The 17,607-nt window shown below is 37.8% G+C and overlaps 1 protein-coding gene across 4 annotated transcripts in view; it reads left to right on the forward strand.

Annotated features, from left to right (window-relative positions):
- CHD7 (chromodomain helicase DNA binding protein 7) overlaps nt 1-17,607 on the forward strand; it is a 191,530-nt gene that overhangs the window by 117,046 nt on the left and 56,877 nt on the right. For all 4 annotated transcript variants that reach the window (XM_025477808.3, XM_049103686.1, XM_049103683.1 and 1 more), the window contains 4 exons: nt 3,726-3,867; nt 9,549-9,686; nt 10,726-10,791; nt 17,294-17,349. In XM_025477808.3, the coding sequence (XP_025333593.3) occupies nt 3,726-3,867; nt 9,549-9,686; nt 10,726-10,791; nt 17,294-17,349 (402 nt within the window). The remainder of the gene's footprint in view (nt 1-3,725; nt 3,868-9,548; nt 9,687-10,725; nt 10,792-17,293; nt 17,350-17,607) is intronic.

Here is a 17,607-nt window from a genome sequence, read left to right on the forward strand (position 1 = left end):
TATTGCCAATGCAGACTCCGATGTTATTACATATGGAATTGGACTTGAAGCAGAATGATGCAATCAGGTTTACATTTTTGCTGGTCACTGTGGTGATGTACGGAGGGTGGGTTTGGTTTTGTTTTTGTTTTTGTTTTGGTGGCAGTGCCATGTCCCTGAACTAAGAAGTGTGGGAGGCAGAGCAGGTTTGGGAGAAGAGTGGGAGCAGATATGATTTCTCCAGGATGGAGACCATTTAGGGCCAGAAGGTGAAAGCATTCCCTGCCCACCCCTGGTCTTTCTTGTGATCCCCACTGGTAGGCCAGTGTCGGCTACTCCCGTGAGTGGCTGTCCTGTTAGCTGTTTGAGGGTCTGTCTCTCTGCTAAGCTACTCAGTGGCCTCATTCTCAACATTGTAGTGTCAGCTTAAGGGACGTTTCTTATTCGTAATGTTTTCTTACCCCCAATGGGAAGAGCTGCACTGTTTGTGCCTTCCAGCTTTCCAAATTACAGTTTGGGAGAGGAATGTATGGCTGTGTTTTGGCTCTGACATTATAAAAGGTGAGCTTTGAACCTTAGAGGTTTGGAGGTAGACTGTGTGCCTTTCCCCCGGCAGTCTGGTGGTAGGTCCCCCTACCTGTGGGTCCTGCGGGTGACGAGGCGGTGGGGAGGCAGTTGTGACAGGCAAGGTGTCAGATGATACCTGCCTGAACTAGAACACTGGTCATGGGCATGGAGAGGAGCGGCATTGGAGACCGTCTGCTGCTTTGTTCTTCCAACTTGTGTTGAGGACTGTGGATAAAGGGCTTTCCTTCTCCTTGTGTTGCTTGGGGATTCTGTCTCCGAGTCTGCAGTTGATTTGGCCCGAGTGGGTCTGAACCAAGCCAGAGGTTTGGTTCCCAGACGTTCCAGAATGCCTTCTAGATGTGTGTGCATCCTGGCCATTTGTGTCAGACGTTGCCAAAGTCTTCATCCACTATCTAATTTAAACCTCCTAACAAATCTTGGAGGAAGATAGAATTACCTCATTTTACAGATGAGGAGTGGAGGCTCAGGGAAATGGTGTGGCTTGTCCAGGGTCCCACACAGATAAGGTTCTGAGTGACAGCGTCAGAACTTGAACTAAGGTGTGTCTGACCCATATCAGTGCTCTAACCCACCATCCTATATTATACCTCATTTGTTAAAAGAAAAATCCTGACTTTGGCTTTTTTGGGACAGAGTGGTTTTAATATAACACATAGTTGAAAATCCAAATGAGATTACTGCAAACCAGTAATGAAGGCAATTTAGTGATTAAAGTAACTTTATCTTGTCCTTGATTGTTATGTCTTTGGGTGGACACTGAGGATTTTGTAGCTTTTCTGACTTCTTGGCATGTTTTTGATTTGTATATTGATGTCCTGAGAAGATGTCAGCATGGAAATGCTTAGCTGTCTCTGAGCAACGTTAATAGTGCAAGGTCTAATGAGTTTAGAAATCTTTCAGTAATCAGATCTGGGATGAGTGCTTCCCTTGGCTACAGGCTTTCCGCCCCCCCCCCCCCCCCACCTCCCTAAGCATTTGGAGAGGTCTTGTCTGACTTTAGCAGCCTTGGAGGTTCCACATAGTTCATTCATGGGAAGGGCAGATGGAAAATCATTAGCACTTCTCTCCTTCAGCAAATTGATATTTCATCAAACCTGGGCTCTGGTGGCTTTAAGACAGTAAGCCTTTTTACTCCTATAGGATAGTTCACACAGGGTGCAGTAACCCCACTAAATTAAATTGTGTACTTCGCTCTGGTGCAGAGAGGTCACCGTGAAAAGCAGTGGCTGCCGACTTACTTTACCTGGCAGTGGTTCAACTCTGTGACAGGCCTACCTCTGATTTAAACAAATTTGAGAAATATGTAAAGTTTTGGAAGCAGTTTTGCACTGATTTGATAAAAGAAACCACAAAACACTGCAGCGCAGGTGTTGAGAATGTTTGAAAGCTGATTGAGGGAAGCAGATGGCTTTAGTCAGTGGCATCCAGCCAAAAGAGCAGGTGCTGGTCATGTGACCGCTGGTTACCAGGGTAATCTGATTGCTCTTGGCGTGCAGATGAAAGGAAAGGGGCCCAGCGTTCAGCTGTAGTATTGTATAATTTGTGGCAGTTAGAGCGGAAATAAATGCTGGAAATGGAGCCTCATAGTAGGGGAGACTTCTGTCCATGTGTAGCGTAAACACTAGGACAGTTGGATGAGGAACTGTTGTATGGATTTTTTTTTTTTAATTTTAAAAAATATTATTCTTTCCGTGGATCTTTTGGGGACTTAAAGTTTTTAGGACAGCACCTTTTTAAAAAAAATTTAAATAAAAAGAACTCTTTAAACCTAACTGCCGTTGACTATAATCTTGAATTCTTTGTAAGTTACTTCCTTATGTGGCTATTTACTATGCTAAAGTGTTCACAAAATAAAAACAGGCGCTGAGTATTTAGAAATAACTAGTTTAGGATTACCAAATATTTTATTTACTCATGACAAAAATACATTTTAGGCATGTGTGGATACTTTATTATACTAACATAATTTTGAAATGTTTTACATGATGTGCTTTATTTAAATAAAAGCATAGAGATGTCTTGGCGTCTTTTGTAGTAGCTGAGGCTGAAGAAAATGCTGTTTTCTGTCAGCATACTTTTCTGGAATTTATAAACTTCAATAAATAAACTTTTTAAAGGTTTTTGAAATACATCTTGTTTTCAAATATATTGGAATTTTAGGCTTTCTAGAAATAGTAAATGTAAATCATTAACGAGGTTAGATTAATCGTTGGATAACATGATAATATTAGGAAATGTTGGAGCTGGTTTGGAAATTGGAATGGAAGTTAGCACTAAATGTACATTTTAAAAGAACATCAAATAAATGTCCTAAAGGTGATGGTAAACTTAAATTAAAAAATTTTTTTTCATAGAGTTCATTCATGCCTTTTGACTTATGTAACATTCAAATCCTATTAACGTTTGACAGAAACATTCTATGGAACATGCACTTTAATTATTGGGGTTGCTTTGCTATATTTTTGTATTTCAGAGACCTAGCTTTTGAAAGAGAGGCTATTGTGACTATGTCAAAAAAAAAAAATGCCTAGCACCAAAATAAAGCTTATGTTAAATTAAGAAGACAGCATTAAGTAAAATTATATAGAACAGGAAATTGCCATATATTTTGTTATATTTTAAAAGGCTTCATTGGATAATAATGTAGCTGGATGACATAATAGAGGACACCTAGTAGTGTTAGTTATAAAAAGGACTTAAATAGGAGTATTTAAAGCTGCAAGAGACACAAAGAAATGATCATTATAGTCTAGTTTCCCTTGACATTAAAATTAAAAAAAAAAAAAAAGAACCCATAACATTCTGCACCTTAAAAACTTGATAATAAAACTGCTTCTTAATCTGATTTTTCATTATGGCTTGGTGTGTTGGCAGGGATTTTGCATTGTCTAGATGAGGAAATGTACTCCGTGTGGTGTTAGGAGTTTTTGCATGAAATTTCTTTTTAATTAGGTCAGATATTTGCCAAAGGTCATCAGTATGGGGTTTGGCTATAAAAACTTAATTGAGAGTGCCATTTAACTATAAACGGCCAACATGCATCGATTTATCAGTTGTCATTGATACTTTCGGGATATTAATGTGGGAAATATAAGGCATGGGGCATGTGGAAAACCTCATTAAAAAGTGAACACTAAGTGATCCACTTTGAATTCTAGTAATAAGAAACCTGATTCAGAAGCAAGTGCTTTGAAGAAAAAGGTCAACAAGGGAAAAACAGAAGGTTCTGAAAATTCAGACTTAGACAAAACGCCCCCACCATCTCCTCCTCCTGAAGAAGATGAGGACCCAGGTGTTCAGGTAATACCATTATTCTGATCCCGAGCCTTGGTTATTTAGCATGGGTAACTTTAGCCGCATATCAAGTACACTAGACCTCCCCTGTCTTTGTTATAGAGCTGCTTTAAAGGTGGCTTTATTGTTGTCTGGAACATTATATCCACAATGGTGAGAGCTGGGGGCTGACACGAAGTTAAACCCCTGACTTCTTGGTTTTGTCATCTTTGACCTCACAATAAATAAAACTGAGAATCTTCATTTATTTCTGTAAATGTATCCTTCGATGTTGATATATGTATGTATATATTTGTGTTAACATGTTGTTGATGTATTGGTTCATTTAAAGCTGCTTTCATATTTCTGATTTTCTCTGGAGTTTGGTTGCTTGTCAGTTCTTTTATTTTACAGAATAAAAAAAACCAACATGTAATCTGTAGCTAATCTTAAGGTTTCTGACATCTGATGGCCAGAGTTGGGATGTATAGTCATGTAATAAATAAAGTTTCTGTGAACAAGTTAGTGACTTTCTGGATGGTAACAGTGCAGAACTTTTCAGTGTTAGATTCTCCTGACTTTTGGAGAATTTTGTAGGAAGAAGTTGAAAAACTGAAATAAACATTAGGAATGTAGATTCTTGTGTGTAAAGCATCCTGCCTTCACTGATTAGACTATAAGGTAAGAGGCCCTTACACGTGACCGTTAAAAATTATTTCCTTGTTACAGTCTCTGGAAGTGTGCCAGTATGTTCCACTGGGATGGCTAGGAATGTCACTTCAGTGAATGACATCTAAGTTATCAAGGAGCAGTTACCGAGGAGTCCTGTTAGAATCGCAAGGCAGCCCCTAACAACCTGCTTGTCTTTTTCGGAGTCTTCAGTCCACACTAAGTACTTTGCTACCCATACCTCTACCAAGTCGCTTAAAAGTCAGAAAAAAAAGTACAGTTGCAGCTCTATTTTAAAGAATTTCAGATAGGTTTGGGGTTTTTTGTTTTGTTTGTTTTAAAGGTTTTAGTTTTAAGTAATCTCTACACCCAGCGTGGGGCCCAACCCCACAATCCTGAGATCAAGAGTCACTGGCTCTTCCAGCTGAGCCAGCCAGGTGCCCCTGTTTGTTTGTTTTTTAGTAGAACTCCTTGATGTCTATAATGTCACGGAATGGCTTAAGCTAAGAGGGCCCGAAAGGGAGAGGAAAAAGAGAGTATGCGTGAATGAATGTGGTTTGGTTAGGTTCTGTAACTAACTTGTGATGCCGCTGGCCGTTTGGGTGAATTTTGTAATTTCCTTTTACACATCACTGTAAAGATAGGAAAGGTAAGTAAACCTCTTTTTTTTTTTTTTTTTTTTAATGGCTTTGGGAATTTTAAACTAAAATATTTGAATGATCTTAAAGTTTATTTTTATGCACAGGGGTGTTTTCTTCTGAATCGTGTTTGCTTAAACCAGGGCCTTTATGACAATAGTATTTGGACATTAAATAGATTTATCCACACAGGTCAAGAAAATTCCATTTTTCCCTCACAAATAATGCTGCTGTTTCTTAAAAGTATTTGTATTAATGGAGACTCAGTTGGACTTTATGAAATACTGATTTTTTTCCCCCTTCTGCATTTCACTTATAGAAAAAGGCTAATCTATTCAAATAAACATCAGTGCATCCTTTCTAATTAGCTAGTGCATAACTATTATGCGTTCAGTACCTAATATAAGCAACCACACAAGAAGATCTGACTTTGAAGGCAAATCTTTCTGTGTTCCTGACACAGGAAGTGATGCTGACTGCTGTTTGTTGTTTCTTCCTGTAGCATATGCATGAAGGGCTTACAGTTCTTATGTTCTGTGATTGATTTGTTTAAACTATTAAATTCCATATAATGTAAACTCAAAATTGTATCTCAAAGTACTACAACAGAGAGACCACGGAAACACATTTAAATCTTCCCTTTGGTATAACTGTGTTAACTATGTGTAACTTTTCTAAAATAATGTAAGTTTATCAAATTGACCTATTATTTTAGTCTCAGTTCAGAAGTTTTGATTTATGGTTTATTTTCTTTTTTAAAAAAGTTTTTATTTTTTAATTTAATTTAATTTTTTTAAGATTTTATTTATTTATTCATGAGAGACACAGAGAGATGCAGAGAGAGAGGCAGAGACACAGGCAGAGGGAGAAGCAGGTTCCATGTAGGGAGCCTGATGTGGGACTTGATCCTGGGCCTCCAGGGCCTCCAGGATCGTGCCCTTGGCTGAAGGTGGTGCTAAACCGCTGAGTCACCCGGGCTGTCCTAAAAAAAGTTTTTATTTATTTATTTGAGAGAGAGAAAATGAGCAAGGGGAAGGGCAGCGGGAAACTGAGAAACAGGCTCCCCACTGAGCGGGGAACCTGATGCTGGGCTCCATCCCAGGACCCTGGGGTCATGACCTGAGCCAAAGGCAGATGCTTAACCGACTGAGCCACCCAGGCACCCCAATAAGCTTTTTTTTAAAAAAGTAGTTTTAGGTTTACACAAAAGTATTTGTATATGCCAAAGGCAGATGCCCAACCTACTGAGCCAGCCAGGCACCTCTTGAGTTATGGTTTAAATGGAATGCTTACACTTTGTTTTGATTTTAAAAAATCTTTCAAATAATAATAGTTTAACAGACCATAATAGAAGTGTATTATGTAATGAATTGATTTTATGTTGGGAAATGGTAAAAGGAATCTCATTACCTAAAATAAATGAACTTAAGATCACTATTGTTTAAAAGGCAGAAAGCCATAACAACATGTAAAATTTTCAGGAAAAATTTAGTTCTAATTGTATTTTTGGTGTTTTTGCTCTTATGAAGTGACCGTGTATCCACTACTAACAAACCCCATCACTGTTACATAGATTGATAAACCAAAGTTGATGTGAGAACAAACTTCCAGAATTAAAAAAGTCCTATCCACCAATCATAAAATTTCTGTTTAAAAAAAGAAAAGCTTACTGTTTTATTGTACTGGAACATTTCTTCAGTAGGGAGATTTAGTGTATAGTGGATTTGTGTTAGACTGTATCTGAGGGTGTCTAGTTACTTAGGCTGGAAGCATACTGTGACATGGCCCCAACCAGGGAAACCTGATAAAACATCCAGATGCATCACTGATAACACTTCCTCCTTATAGTAATGACAACAAGATGAAAATATAGATTAGCCCATTTCAATTTAGTTAAATTGATAGATTAAATGAAATACAGATTTGCTAAATCTTACCAATTAAAATACCGTTACTGATAACAACCATTTATATCTTAAGGAAATTGACAATTGAGAAGTGGGGAATGGTTAAATGGGCACAGGAGCAGGAGTTATTCTAGATCAGCTTTGGGAAGAGAGAAGGGAAGCTGTGCAGGGTATCCTGGCCTTGTAGCATCAGTACTTTGTGATTTATTATTATTATTATTATTATTATTATTATTATTATTATTATTATTATTTTGGAAAGGTGGAGCTAATTAATGATGACTTTAAACCTACTGATTTCACTTTGCATTAGTATGGACCATGCACTGTTCTAAATGCTTTAAATGAATTGTGTTATGTGATCTAATTCCCTAATGGGATCTTCACAATATACTTATGAGGTAGTTAACTATCATGAACCCCATCCTGCAGATCGGGAGACTGAGGTCCACAAAACAATATGTCCAAAGTCACATAGTGAGAACCTGGGCCAATTCAGAGACTCCGCACTCACCTCCAGGGCCCCCAAGGTCAAATTGCCTCCAGTGGTGTGGGGGGAGGTCACAGATAGCAGAACCCCTGCTGACCTAGAATTGGTTCTGGGGCAGGGCTGACTAGGAGGATCAGAGGAGGAGCCTCTACTCTGGACCATGTGCTACCCTGTGGATCTAAGCCACTACAAGTTTATTAATAAGAGGTTACCCCACATACCTTGAGCCAGAAAGGTGCTTTGCACCTCTGCAGTCCCGACTGTGTAAGATCAGAGCTCATAGTCTAAAACAACTCATTTGATGGTCATACTGTAGCAAGTTTGTGTTGTAAGCTGCCTCCCAGCCCCTCCTGAGAGCAGAGAGAGCAGAAGTGCGATAAAACAAAACTCAATCCATCTTATCCTGCGCTTCCATGGTCCTGGCTTAAGCTGCGAATATCCTTGCTTGCTCCCCCTCTGGTCTGCATGGTGGGGTGACTTGCCTCTTTGTTTTACTAACGAACTTTAAAATTCAGAGTCTCTTTAAAATGTTTTATTTCATAATTCTTAGAAAAAAGTTCATAAGTGTTACTTTCTCAGTATTTTTATTCATTTTGAGTGCTTCGTGAACTCCTCTGTAAGTTGTAATCTTATATTTATCAGTGATTTAAAATTTACCCATGTCATTTTAGAGTTGTGTTAGATTTTATCAAATACACATATTAACGAAAGGTGATTTCCTCTTGTTTTTAATTGACAGAACTAATCTTCATCAAAAAGGTCTAACAATACAGAACTGTTTTGAGCAAAAAGTGTGTAAATCTCTTCCTGCTCCATTCACTTCACTCCCTAGAATTAATAGTTATTAACAATTTGTTGTGTATCTTTTCAGGTTTCTGTTGTTGTTGTTGTTATTGAAAGTATATACATATACCATTTCTTAGCAAATATTCCTGTAGTCTTAGAGAAGAAAACGAGACATTCAATGTCCTTGTTTTGAATTTATGTATTGATGAGTCATACATACAAAGAGATGCACAAGCATTTCTGTTATCCTAAATAGAATTATAAGCTGCTTATTATTATGTGACTTGCTTTTTATTTTACAATTTATCTTGCAGATCATTCTGAAGATATAAAAGTTTGGGTCTAAAAAACAATTGAGATATCTTGCAGATATTCTCAAGATATGTTATGTACCTTACTAGAAGTGCAATCGCTAGGTCAAAGGGTGGGCATTTTTAAACTTTTGATAGACAATGACCATACTGTCCTGCAAATTGGATTAACCCAGTCTTTTGTCGTTGGGGTGGGAGGAGACCATTTTGCTAATAATCTTACTAATACCAGCTATTACCAGAACTTTACATTTTAATCAGTGTGGTAAAAAATTTAACTAAAAAAAGTAAAATTAGTTTTCACATTCACTATAAATTCTGCCATTCAGTCTTTCATCTCCTCAAAAATTTTAAGACTATTGCCAAGATTAAAATGCAAACCTTTTATTTAAATGGTCCTCTGAAGTACTATATCTGTATTTATATAGAACTTTGTAATTTACAGATTATCTTCTAATGCCTTCACTTTTTTGGATCTTTTATTATTATAGGAAAAACTTAAAACCTACAAAAGTAGAATAGTATACACTGCTATTTACCTATCATCCAGCTTCTATATAGCTTTCACTTCTGAGCGGTGCACCGCCTGACTAAAGAATCAGTTGTGTCATTACTTCCATTCCCCAGCTGAAGATCTGGTAACTGGGAGTGACGGAGCCTTGGAAGTTCCAGACACCTGACTCCAGATTCCACCCCATTTCCGTTATGTTCACTGCCACTGCGGTTTCTTATGTGATTTACAGAGTTAAAATTATCAGCTTTTCGCTGAGGTTAATGTAAAAAAAGAAAAAAAATATATATATATACACACACACACACATACATATTGCCATCCTGAAAAGTTATAAAGAGCATCAGTGATGGCTTCTTAAACTTGCTTTGTTGGATTTGTTTGTTTTTGTTTTAGAAGAGACGTTCCAGCAGGCAGGTGAAGAGAAAGCGATACACAGAAGACTTGGAGTTCAAGATTTCTGATGAGGAGGCAGATGATGCAGACACTGCTGGGAGAGACTCCCCCTCCAACACCTCTCAGTCAGAGCAGCAGGTCAGCGGCCCTTCTGTGTGGTTCTCACGTGTCTTGCACAAGGTGGACTAGAGATTGAATAGCTGGAAGCCTTGGACTCTGAGTCGGAGAACATTCATCTACTATTGGCTAATGTACTGTGGGATATTAAATGTTTAGCAGTAGCTTTTAGAAAGCCCTGTTTGCTGAAATTTATTTTTATATGATCCTCTGATACATAATTTGACACAGTTTTGGGGAATTAATGGCCTATGTTGAGGAATAGTCAGAGCTAGGATGCAAGGAGGCTGAATTTACCTCTGAAGAATTCAGGGCTGTAGCTTCTGGGACTTTAATAAACCACTCAAGCTTGTCTCCCGCTGTTAGGCACCGTCAGAACCCCTTTATGAAATTACTGCCTTGTAGTACCCAGCAGGGCATACTTTATTCTCTGTGCAATGTAAATGATGGATAAAATAGTTTGTATAAAATATGGCTAGTAATGTTGGATTGATTATTGTAAAGATCTTTTTTTTTAATGCTCTTTTGTTACCATTACTGTACTTTAGTTAACAAACTGGTAACCCATTGAAAAGTATATTAAATGCCATTTTTTACTTTATTTGGTAATTTGTGCTATGTTAAGTTGTTATATAACATTTTATGTGACCAACATAGATAAAAGCTGCCTACAATAACAGAATGATGAGTATATTTACCCCATGGGTATAGATGAGCAAAAGTTATATTTTTGACTGCTATCATGCAGAGATTATTTTCTCTTGGCAGCTGGAGTTTCTGAATGTTCTCTGGCTTTAGGGACCCATGCTAGTCCACATAATTAAACCACATAATCATGAAGTAATAAACACAGATCTTCCTTTGCCTTTCTAGAGAGTGAGAGTCTTGTTCTTTTCAGTCATTATTTCCCACTGGTGACTTTGTATCCAGTGATTTAAAGGGTATGAATTTAAAAGGGAGGAAGGTAGATGTAAAGGGAATGATTTCTTATTTTTATAGCATGGAATGGGATGGTTTCCATTTGGGTTGATTGATTCTACTTTGGTTTTGTTTTTTTTAGGAATCTGTTGATGCAGAAGGTCCAGTGGTAGAAAAAATCATGAGCAGTCGTTCAGTAAAAAAACAGGTAAGCGCCACTTGGAGTGATCAAAACCTATGGTATATGTATGACTCTTAAGTTATTTTTTGCCTTATAATTTCCATTAAAAATTCACTATTGTAAAACAAAACTCCTGGTGATATTTCTCATCCTGTCTGATTTATTAGCCAAATATAAAACTATGAGCTATTTAGCTCCAAATGAAATTGAAATATATCAAGCAATCAGTGCTTTATGACACCATTTAGAGTAGACAAGGAACTCAAAAATCGCCAAAGAAATTATAAGCCTTTTAGAGTTATATGCTGCCTCTTTCATAAATACTATTCATAAAAAATCATAAATGTGAATTTACCTCTCCTTTCCCTTAGGAAAGTTCCCTGCCTGCCCCTGTCCCTGCCCCCACCCCAGGATGGAGGTTTATCATTTTAGTGAGTAGGTGTTTTCTCATACTTTCCATAACATTTCTTCATATCCAATTAAAATATTTCTTAATATCTTTTTTTTTTTGTCAATGCAAAGGTGAACTACTGAACTATTTTCAGTGTAATTTCTTTTCTTTTTTTAAGATTCAGTTTTTTTTTTAAAGTAATCTCTATACCCAACATGGGGCTTGAACTCACAACTCTGAGATCAAGAGTCACATGTTTCACTGACTGAGCCAGCCAGGTGCCCCTTCAGTGTATTTTTTGAAGATAATATGACTTATTCTTCAAAATTAGTCAAAATTTATGTTGATCTGAGGTGAACTCTAAGTACCTGTTACTACTAGTCTGATAGCTTTGTCACTGAAGAACACATATAAAGTAGTCTAGTACTGATGGAGAGTCCCTGTTTCATCCCAACCATCTCTCTTTTGCCAGTTGGAGAAAATGTTTTATTTTGTTCGAAGAATTACATAGACCTTGAGCTGCACCTCTATATTCTAGCATACAATTTCCAGTGTCCCTAGAAGTGGTGTCCTATGGATATAGGATGCCTGTCTTTCAGCTTGAATCATTGTCAAATGCAGTTCTTATTTGCTTTCCAGGTAGGTGGAAGTACAACCTCATTGCTCTGATATGTAAAATAAGCTGCTTCCTTTTTTTGTTTGTTTTAAAGTGAGATGTATGCAAAATGTGACTTCCCATTGAAAGAGATGAGGCATGGAGGAATCAGTGAGACCCCAGATTTATCAAATAGGGAACCTTTGCTCTTCAGATGCAATTGTCGAGAGACCCTTGAAAATGGTATTACACCAGCAGGGCATTTCTCTTTACCTTTGTTGCAGTACTGTTTGCTTTTCTATTGTGTTATTCAGAGTGTGGATTTTTTTATCAGACTCTACAACTCTAGTTCACAGGAAAATAATCAAGAATGGCATGTCAAGATATTTTGAAATTGAGCGTAGGGGATGGGAGTTATATGGAGTGGCTATCTGTTGACCCTTTGAACATGACAATTTCCTCTCTGATGAATTCAATGATAAAATTTCCACCAAATTTCCCACCTGTTTAAGCAGAAATGAGCGCTATTTAACTCATTAGAAAGGTTGCGTTTTTGTCCTGCTAATGACTTTAGAACTGTTAATTTGTGAATTGTCAATATATGGTAAAATTTAAATACTTGACATGCTTTAAAGAATAATCCCCTTCACAGAATTGAAGTGACTTGTTGGAGTAAATAGCATGTGGTTTGGATAGGATGTATTAATTTTCATTCAGTTGATAGTGCTTCAGCAGGCATACTCAGCAGGTTTGGGGTTGCAAATTATAATTAGCTCTATTATTCAGAGCTACTTAGACTATGCATTACATGGGACGTTGCTTTTCCTTTCTGCTTTGCCCACTTTACAGCTCTTTTTTCTTTTCTCATTAGCTTTAAAAGATAGGTACCCATGGTTAGGAATAGGTATTGTTATCATTTACAGACAACCGAGGTTATTTTATCATAGGAGATTAAAAATCACTGTAATTTTATATGACGGTGGAGTTTTTGTGGAGTTGGTGAATTTTAGGATGGAGAAGATGAACGGAAGAATTGGTCTGGGCAGGGAGGTATGCCTTGAGGTGTGATTTAAAGTAAGGATGAGATGTATAGCTCATTGAAGTGCTTTTACATTACTGGTTTTCATAAAGCGCAATAAAAAGTCATCAGAACATTGTAAACATTAGCAGGTACTCACTTTTCCAATTGGTAACGTTCTTGAAATAGTTACTTTAGTTATCAGCTCTATTAACATTGGAGGAGAGTGTGGCAAATAGAAACAAAAGGAAATTTGAGATTTTCCTGTGGATTCTAGCTATGCCTGCTGGTCTGTGTCCTATTACCATGAATAATTGAAGAAGTAGCTGTGAGAAGGTGCCTTTATCTCCGCCTGGCAGCACTACAGTAACTGCTGTGGGCTCTCAGAGCCTACCCTACACGGTGCTGACACATAGTGGGGACTCAGATAATGGTTTCCAGAGTCAGTTGACCTCATCACTGTAGCCTGAGAAGCGTTTCTCATTGTCATGGAGTCATGTGGACACAGAGCTCATCTGGCAGGGCCTGCGTAATGCTGCACCTCCTGTTAAATAGGGCTAGCTCAGGCCTGTATGTTGTTCTAAACTCACGTTCAAGTGTGTGAGTCCCAGGGAAAGGGCTGTAGATGATACTCGTATTTGAATTTTAAGGTAAATTTAAGAATGGACTTTTGGATTGTACAATTGTTCATTCTTTTGTTTTCTGCATTTAGTCCATCATGTAGCCCTTTCTGCTTGGAGCCATCCGTCCTTGGAGAATAGTAATTCAAATCCTTTTTGTATTAGAAGGTCAAAAGTAGTTTTAAAAGTAAATTCTGGGGGATCCCTGGGTGGCGCAGCGGTTTGGCGCCTGCCTTTGGCCCAGGGCGCGATCCTGGAGACCCGGGATTGAATCCTACATCGGGCTCCCGGTGCATGGAGCCTGCTTCTCCCCCCTCTGCCTGTGTCTCTGCCCCTCTCTCTCTCTCTCTCTCTCTCTCTGTGACTATCATAAATAAAATAAAAAATAAATAAATTCTGGCTATATTCCCTGGAATTCTTTTTTTTTTTTTTTTTTTTAAGGTTATGCCATGATATATTTTCTTAAGAGCTTATTCCAGGGTATTTGTTTTAATCTTCTTTAGCCAAACCCACTAATAACAACAACAAATAGTATGTAAAGTGGGCAGAAGTCTTCATCACATTTATTATGTCCTACTTTCTCCATAAGTGAACTGTGATTTGGTATCTCTGGTAGAGAATAGAGTAGGGTTGGGTCAGAAGTAGGAAGTGATTCATACCTTTGCTTTATTGATGTCTTTATCAAGGTGCTTTCTCTTTCTGTTGTAAATTTTCTAACACTTTCCCTTTTGGGGAAACTATAGTTTAGCTTTGTTTCTCCAGTGTGGCTGCTTAATTTAGTAATAGAATGCTTAGGGAAGGTCATCCATTATTTTTGGCTTCAGGATTGCCATTTACAGATAGAATCCAGGTGGCCAAAGGAGTTGATTTATTGTCTGGTTCCTGTGAACGATGGGAACAAGTATGGCTTAATATATTTGGAACTTTAAATTTCATATGAATACTAAGGATTTTCATAGACTAGCCTTGGGATCTAATGAAAAGATATACACGTTTCTCAAAAATATTCTATTGAACACATAAAATTACTGTAGAGGGCTCTCAAATTTAATAGTAGTTGTCCAGAAAATAAATTTGCTGGTTTTTTGTGTATGTGCAAGCACACTTGCATTCATGTCCAGAACTCTAGTGCTTGGAGTCAGTTATTCATTAGTTATGCTCATTATAGAATGGTGTCTGAAAGTTGGGACATGAGGATGGATAATTGTTGGGACTGTTTCCAGATATCACCAGAGGCTGGTCAAACTGCCATTTATTTATTTATTTATTTATTTATTTATTTATTTATTCATTCATTCATTCATTCATTCATTCATTCATTCGAGACAATGAGAGAGAGACAGAGACATAGGCAGAGGGAGAAGCAGGCTCCATGCAAGGAGCCCGAAGTGGGACTCGATCCCGGATGCCAGGATCACGCCCTGAGCCAAAGGCAGACATTCAACCGCCGAGCCACCCAGGTGTCCCCAAACTGCCATTTAATGAATAATTAAAATGGTGTTCCCGAGGGCTAATGAATTCACATACTTTTGTTAATTGTTTTGCTATTAGTAAGGCAGAGGTCAGGAAGATCATATGTATATGAAACAAAAGGTATAAAGCAGCTCTACTCACAGTTCTAGGGGCAAGAAGGTGATCCAGTATGTGTGGTCACTTCATCAAAGAACAGGCTTATAATTTGGGACATCCAGAAGAAACAAGCCTTAGTAGAATTCTATACCAGATCCAGGTGGTACTACATGAAGCCTTGGAACCCAGTTGCTTCCTCTCAGACAGCTCTTGACCCTCTTGGTAGACATTTCCATGGCGGGTTCCTAGAGGAATAGCTGATCATGATAAGAAAGTGGGTATTGATGACAGTCAAGAGACAGACAGTTGATGGCTGTGAGTCAGAACTTTCTGACCACAGGACTGAGATAGGATGAAAACTATCCGTGGTGTTCCAGAGTAGATCCTATGTGCTTTGGTGTCTGCTTAGAAATTAGGGGCTGGTGAGACTATCTATTTAGAATATGATGGAAAAGCCAGTATAGGGGGAAAGATTGGGAAGAAGGAAATCAGGAAATAAGAGAGAATAGAAATGATAAAGCTTGGTTTTTTGTTTTTTGTTTTTTTACTACCTCAAAGATACATAATTTTGAAACACTTTCTGAATTGAAAGAAATATAACTAGCATTAAAAGAGTAAAAACGGTAGACGAGACACTTGAATTCCATCCTAGGATTGGATTTCACGGTAATGCTATGACAAGTGTCAAAAGGTCTAGGCTCATCCTGGCTTTCCCTTTACCCTGGTTGTCTTCTGTCTTGTCATGGCCTTTCTACCAGAATCTCCAGTTCTATGCAGAGCTAATGTATTTCAAAATGACTGCTGAAATGTGTGAGTGGAAGAGGTAACATTGGGTCCGAAAAAAGTAAGGTGGGGGCTAGTTAGGTTGTCACTTGAATTGACAAGAATTTCTCTCTAAATTAAATCAATTAATTCCAGGCTTACGTTGCTGGCTCTTGATGGTACCCAGCAAAAATTCTTTTTTTCCATTTTTGACAACTAAATGTTTGGGATAGTGATGGTGTCCTGTATATATTGTTTAAAAAGCTATTTATGGTTATGACCATTTATATATCATTAGATCAGAACCAGATATTAATGGGCTTTGACTACGCTCATAAATATCCTGTCTTCTAATTGCTGAGGGCTACACAGGTGGAAAAGCATTTTAAAATTTGATTGAGGAGATATGTGTGAGAGTTTCAGAGAAAAGTTTAAGTTCACACAGTCTTTGATAGTAGTTTGAAGATTAGGGATTGAGGAAATTGTAGCCTCTCAGAGCAGAGCCTGTGCTAGCCTGTCATCCAGTATAGAAGTCTTTGCTCTTTTGTTCGTCCTTTACCATGTTCCTACTTGCCTTAATTTTCTCCGCAGCATCTCTGAGGCGGCTTAGCCAAGTGTGACCCTCGAGGCAGGCTTGGGTGCTCTTGTAAGAGTGTAAAAGCAATCCCTAAACATCTGTAAGTGGTGTTTATGTTCTACGTCCCTGATTTATCTGATCAAATGTTCCAGGAGAAAATTACATACTATGACTTGTTTAATAGCCTAAAACCAGAAGGGAAAAAAAAATATTGAAAGAGATACCTAAAATATCATATGAGTGGTATCTTCTGCTGCACACACTGCAGTAGGTGGGATCAGGGGAGATGGTGTAGATAATCTCACCACCGAACTCTTGATTTGGCTGATGCATATCACGATTTTAACCTTAACCTAAATGTAGTAGTTGGAGTGTTAATTTTATTTGGCTGCTATGTGTGTGAGACATCTTGTCTGAGAGATTTTAATTGTACCACTGAGTAAAACTAAAACTGTGAATTGTGATGCACTGATATTACAGTGTAAGAACAAGGTTTAGTTTTATATGGTTTCTTGTTTAGAGTTATTAACTATATGGAGGAATAAATGTCTTTTAAATATTTTAAAACATTACAAAACCCACAATGTAAAGTTGCCATGAGGCAGCCAAAAATAATACATATGGCATTCAGGAGAGCAGTTGCTAATTGGCTGCTGCCTGAGAAAATGGTACACTTGGCGTCTACTTAACACTGTGGGTTTGGCAGAGAGCCAAATTTGGGGTCAGGTTGTTGTGAATGAAGCTGCATGTGGTTAGGGAGGAGTTAAAATGATTCATGTCTTAGAAGCTATAGCACATTGAGTAGCTTGCATGGGCCTAAGCGTGTTAGTCTTCATCTCACTGGCCTCCTACTGCTCGCAATGTGCTCATCCTTACAAGAACATCAAGCACTGCCTTTCTCGTTCCTGTTTCGTATTCCTGTGGGAGTAAATCACTACTTTTGGAATATTCTAGTAGTTGGTGTTAAGTATGTGTCTGAAATTTTCTTTTGCTGCAGAAGGACTCTGGAGAAGAGGTAGAAGTTGAGGAATTCTATGTGAAATACAAAAACTTGTAAGTAAACTGTGATTTTTTTTTTCTCTTTTAATTGGGGGATATATTGTCAAAGTCTTAAATAAGGATGTAAGAAATAATTGGAAAAATGAAAAAATAATTGGGAATTGGGAGATTTGGGTATGGTTTATTTCATGCTTTGGAGGCCATTGCCTACTAATTTTTGTATCCTTGGAATTTCATAAATTTCATTTTTCTGGAAAATGTGTAATTGGTAGAAAAGTTGACTAGCTTTCATGTATAACCAAGAAATTCTTT

This window comes from Canis lupus, chromosome 29 (genome assembly GCF_003254725.2).
Source record: "Canis lupus dingo isolate Sandy chromosome 29, ASM325472v2, whole genome shotgun sequence".
Classification (NCBI taxonomy): Eukaryota; Metazoa; Chordata; class Mammalia; order Carnivora; family Canidae; genus Canis; species Canis lupus.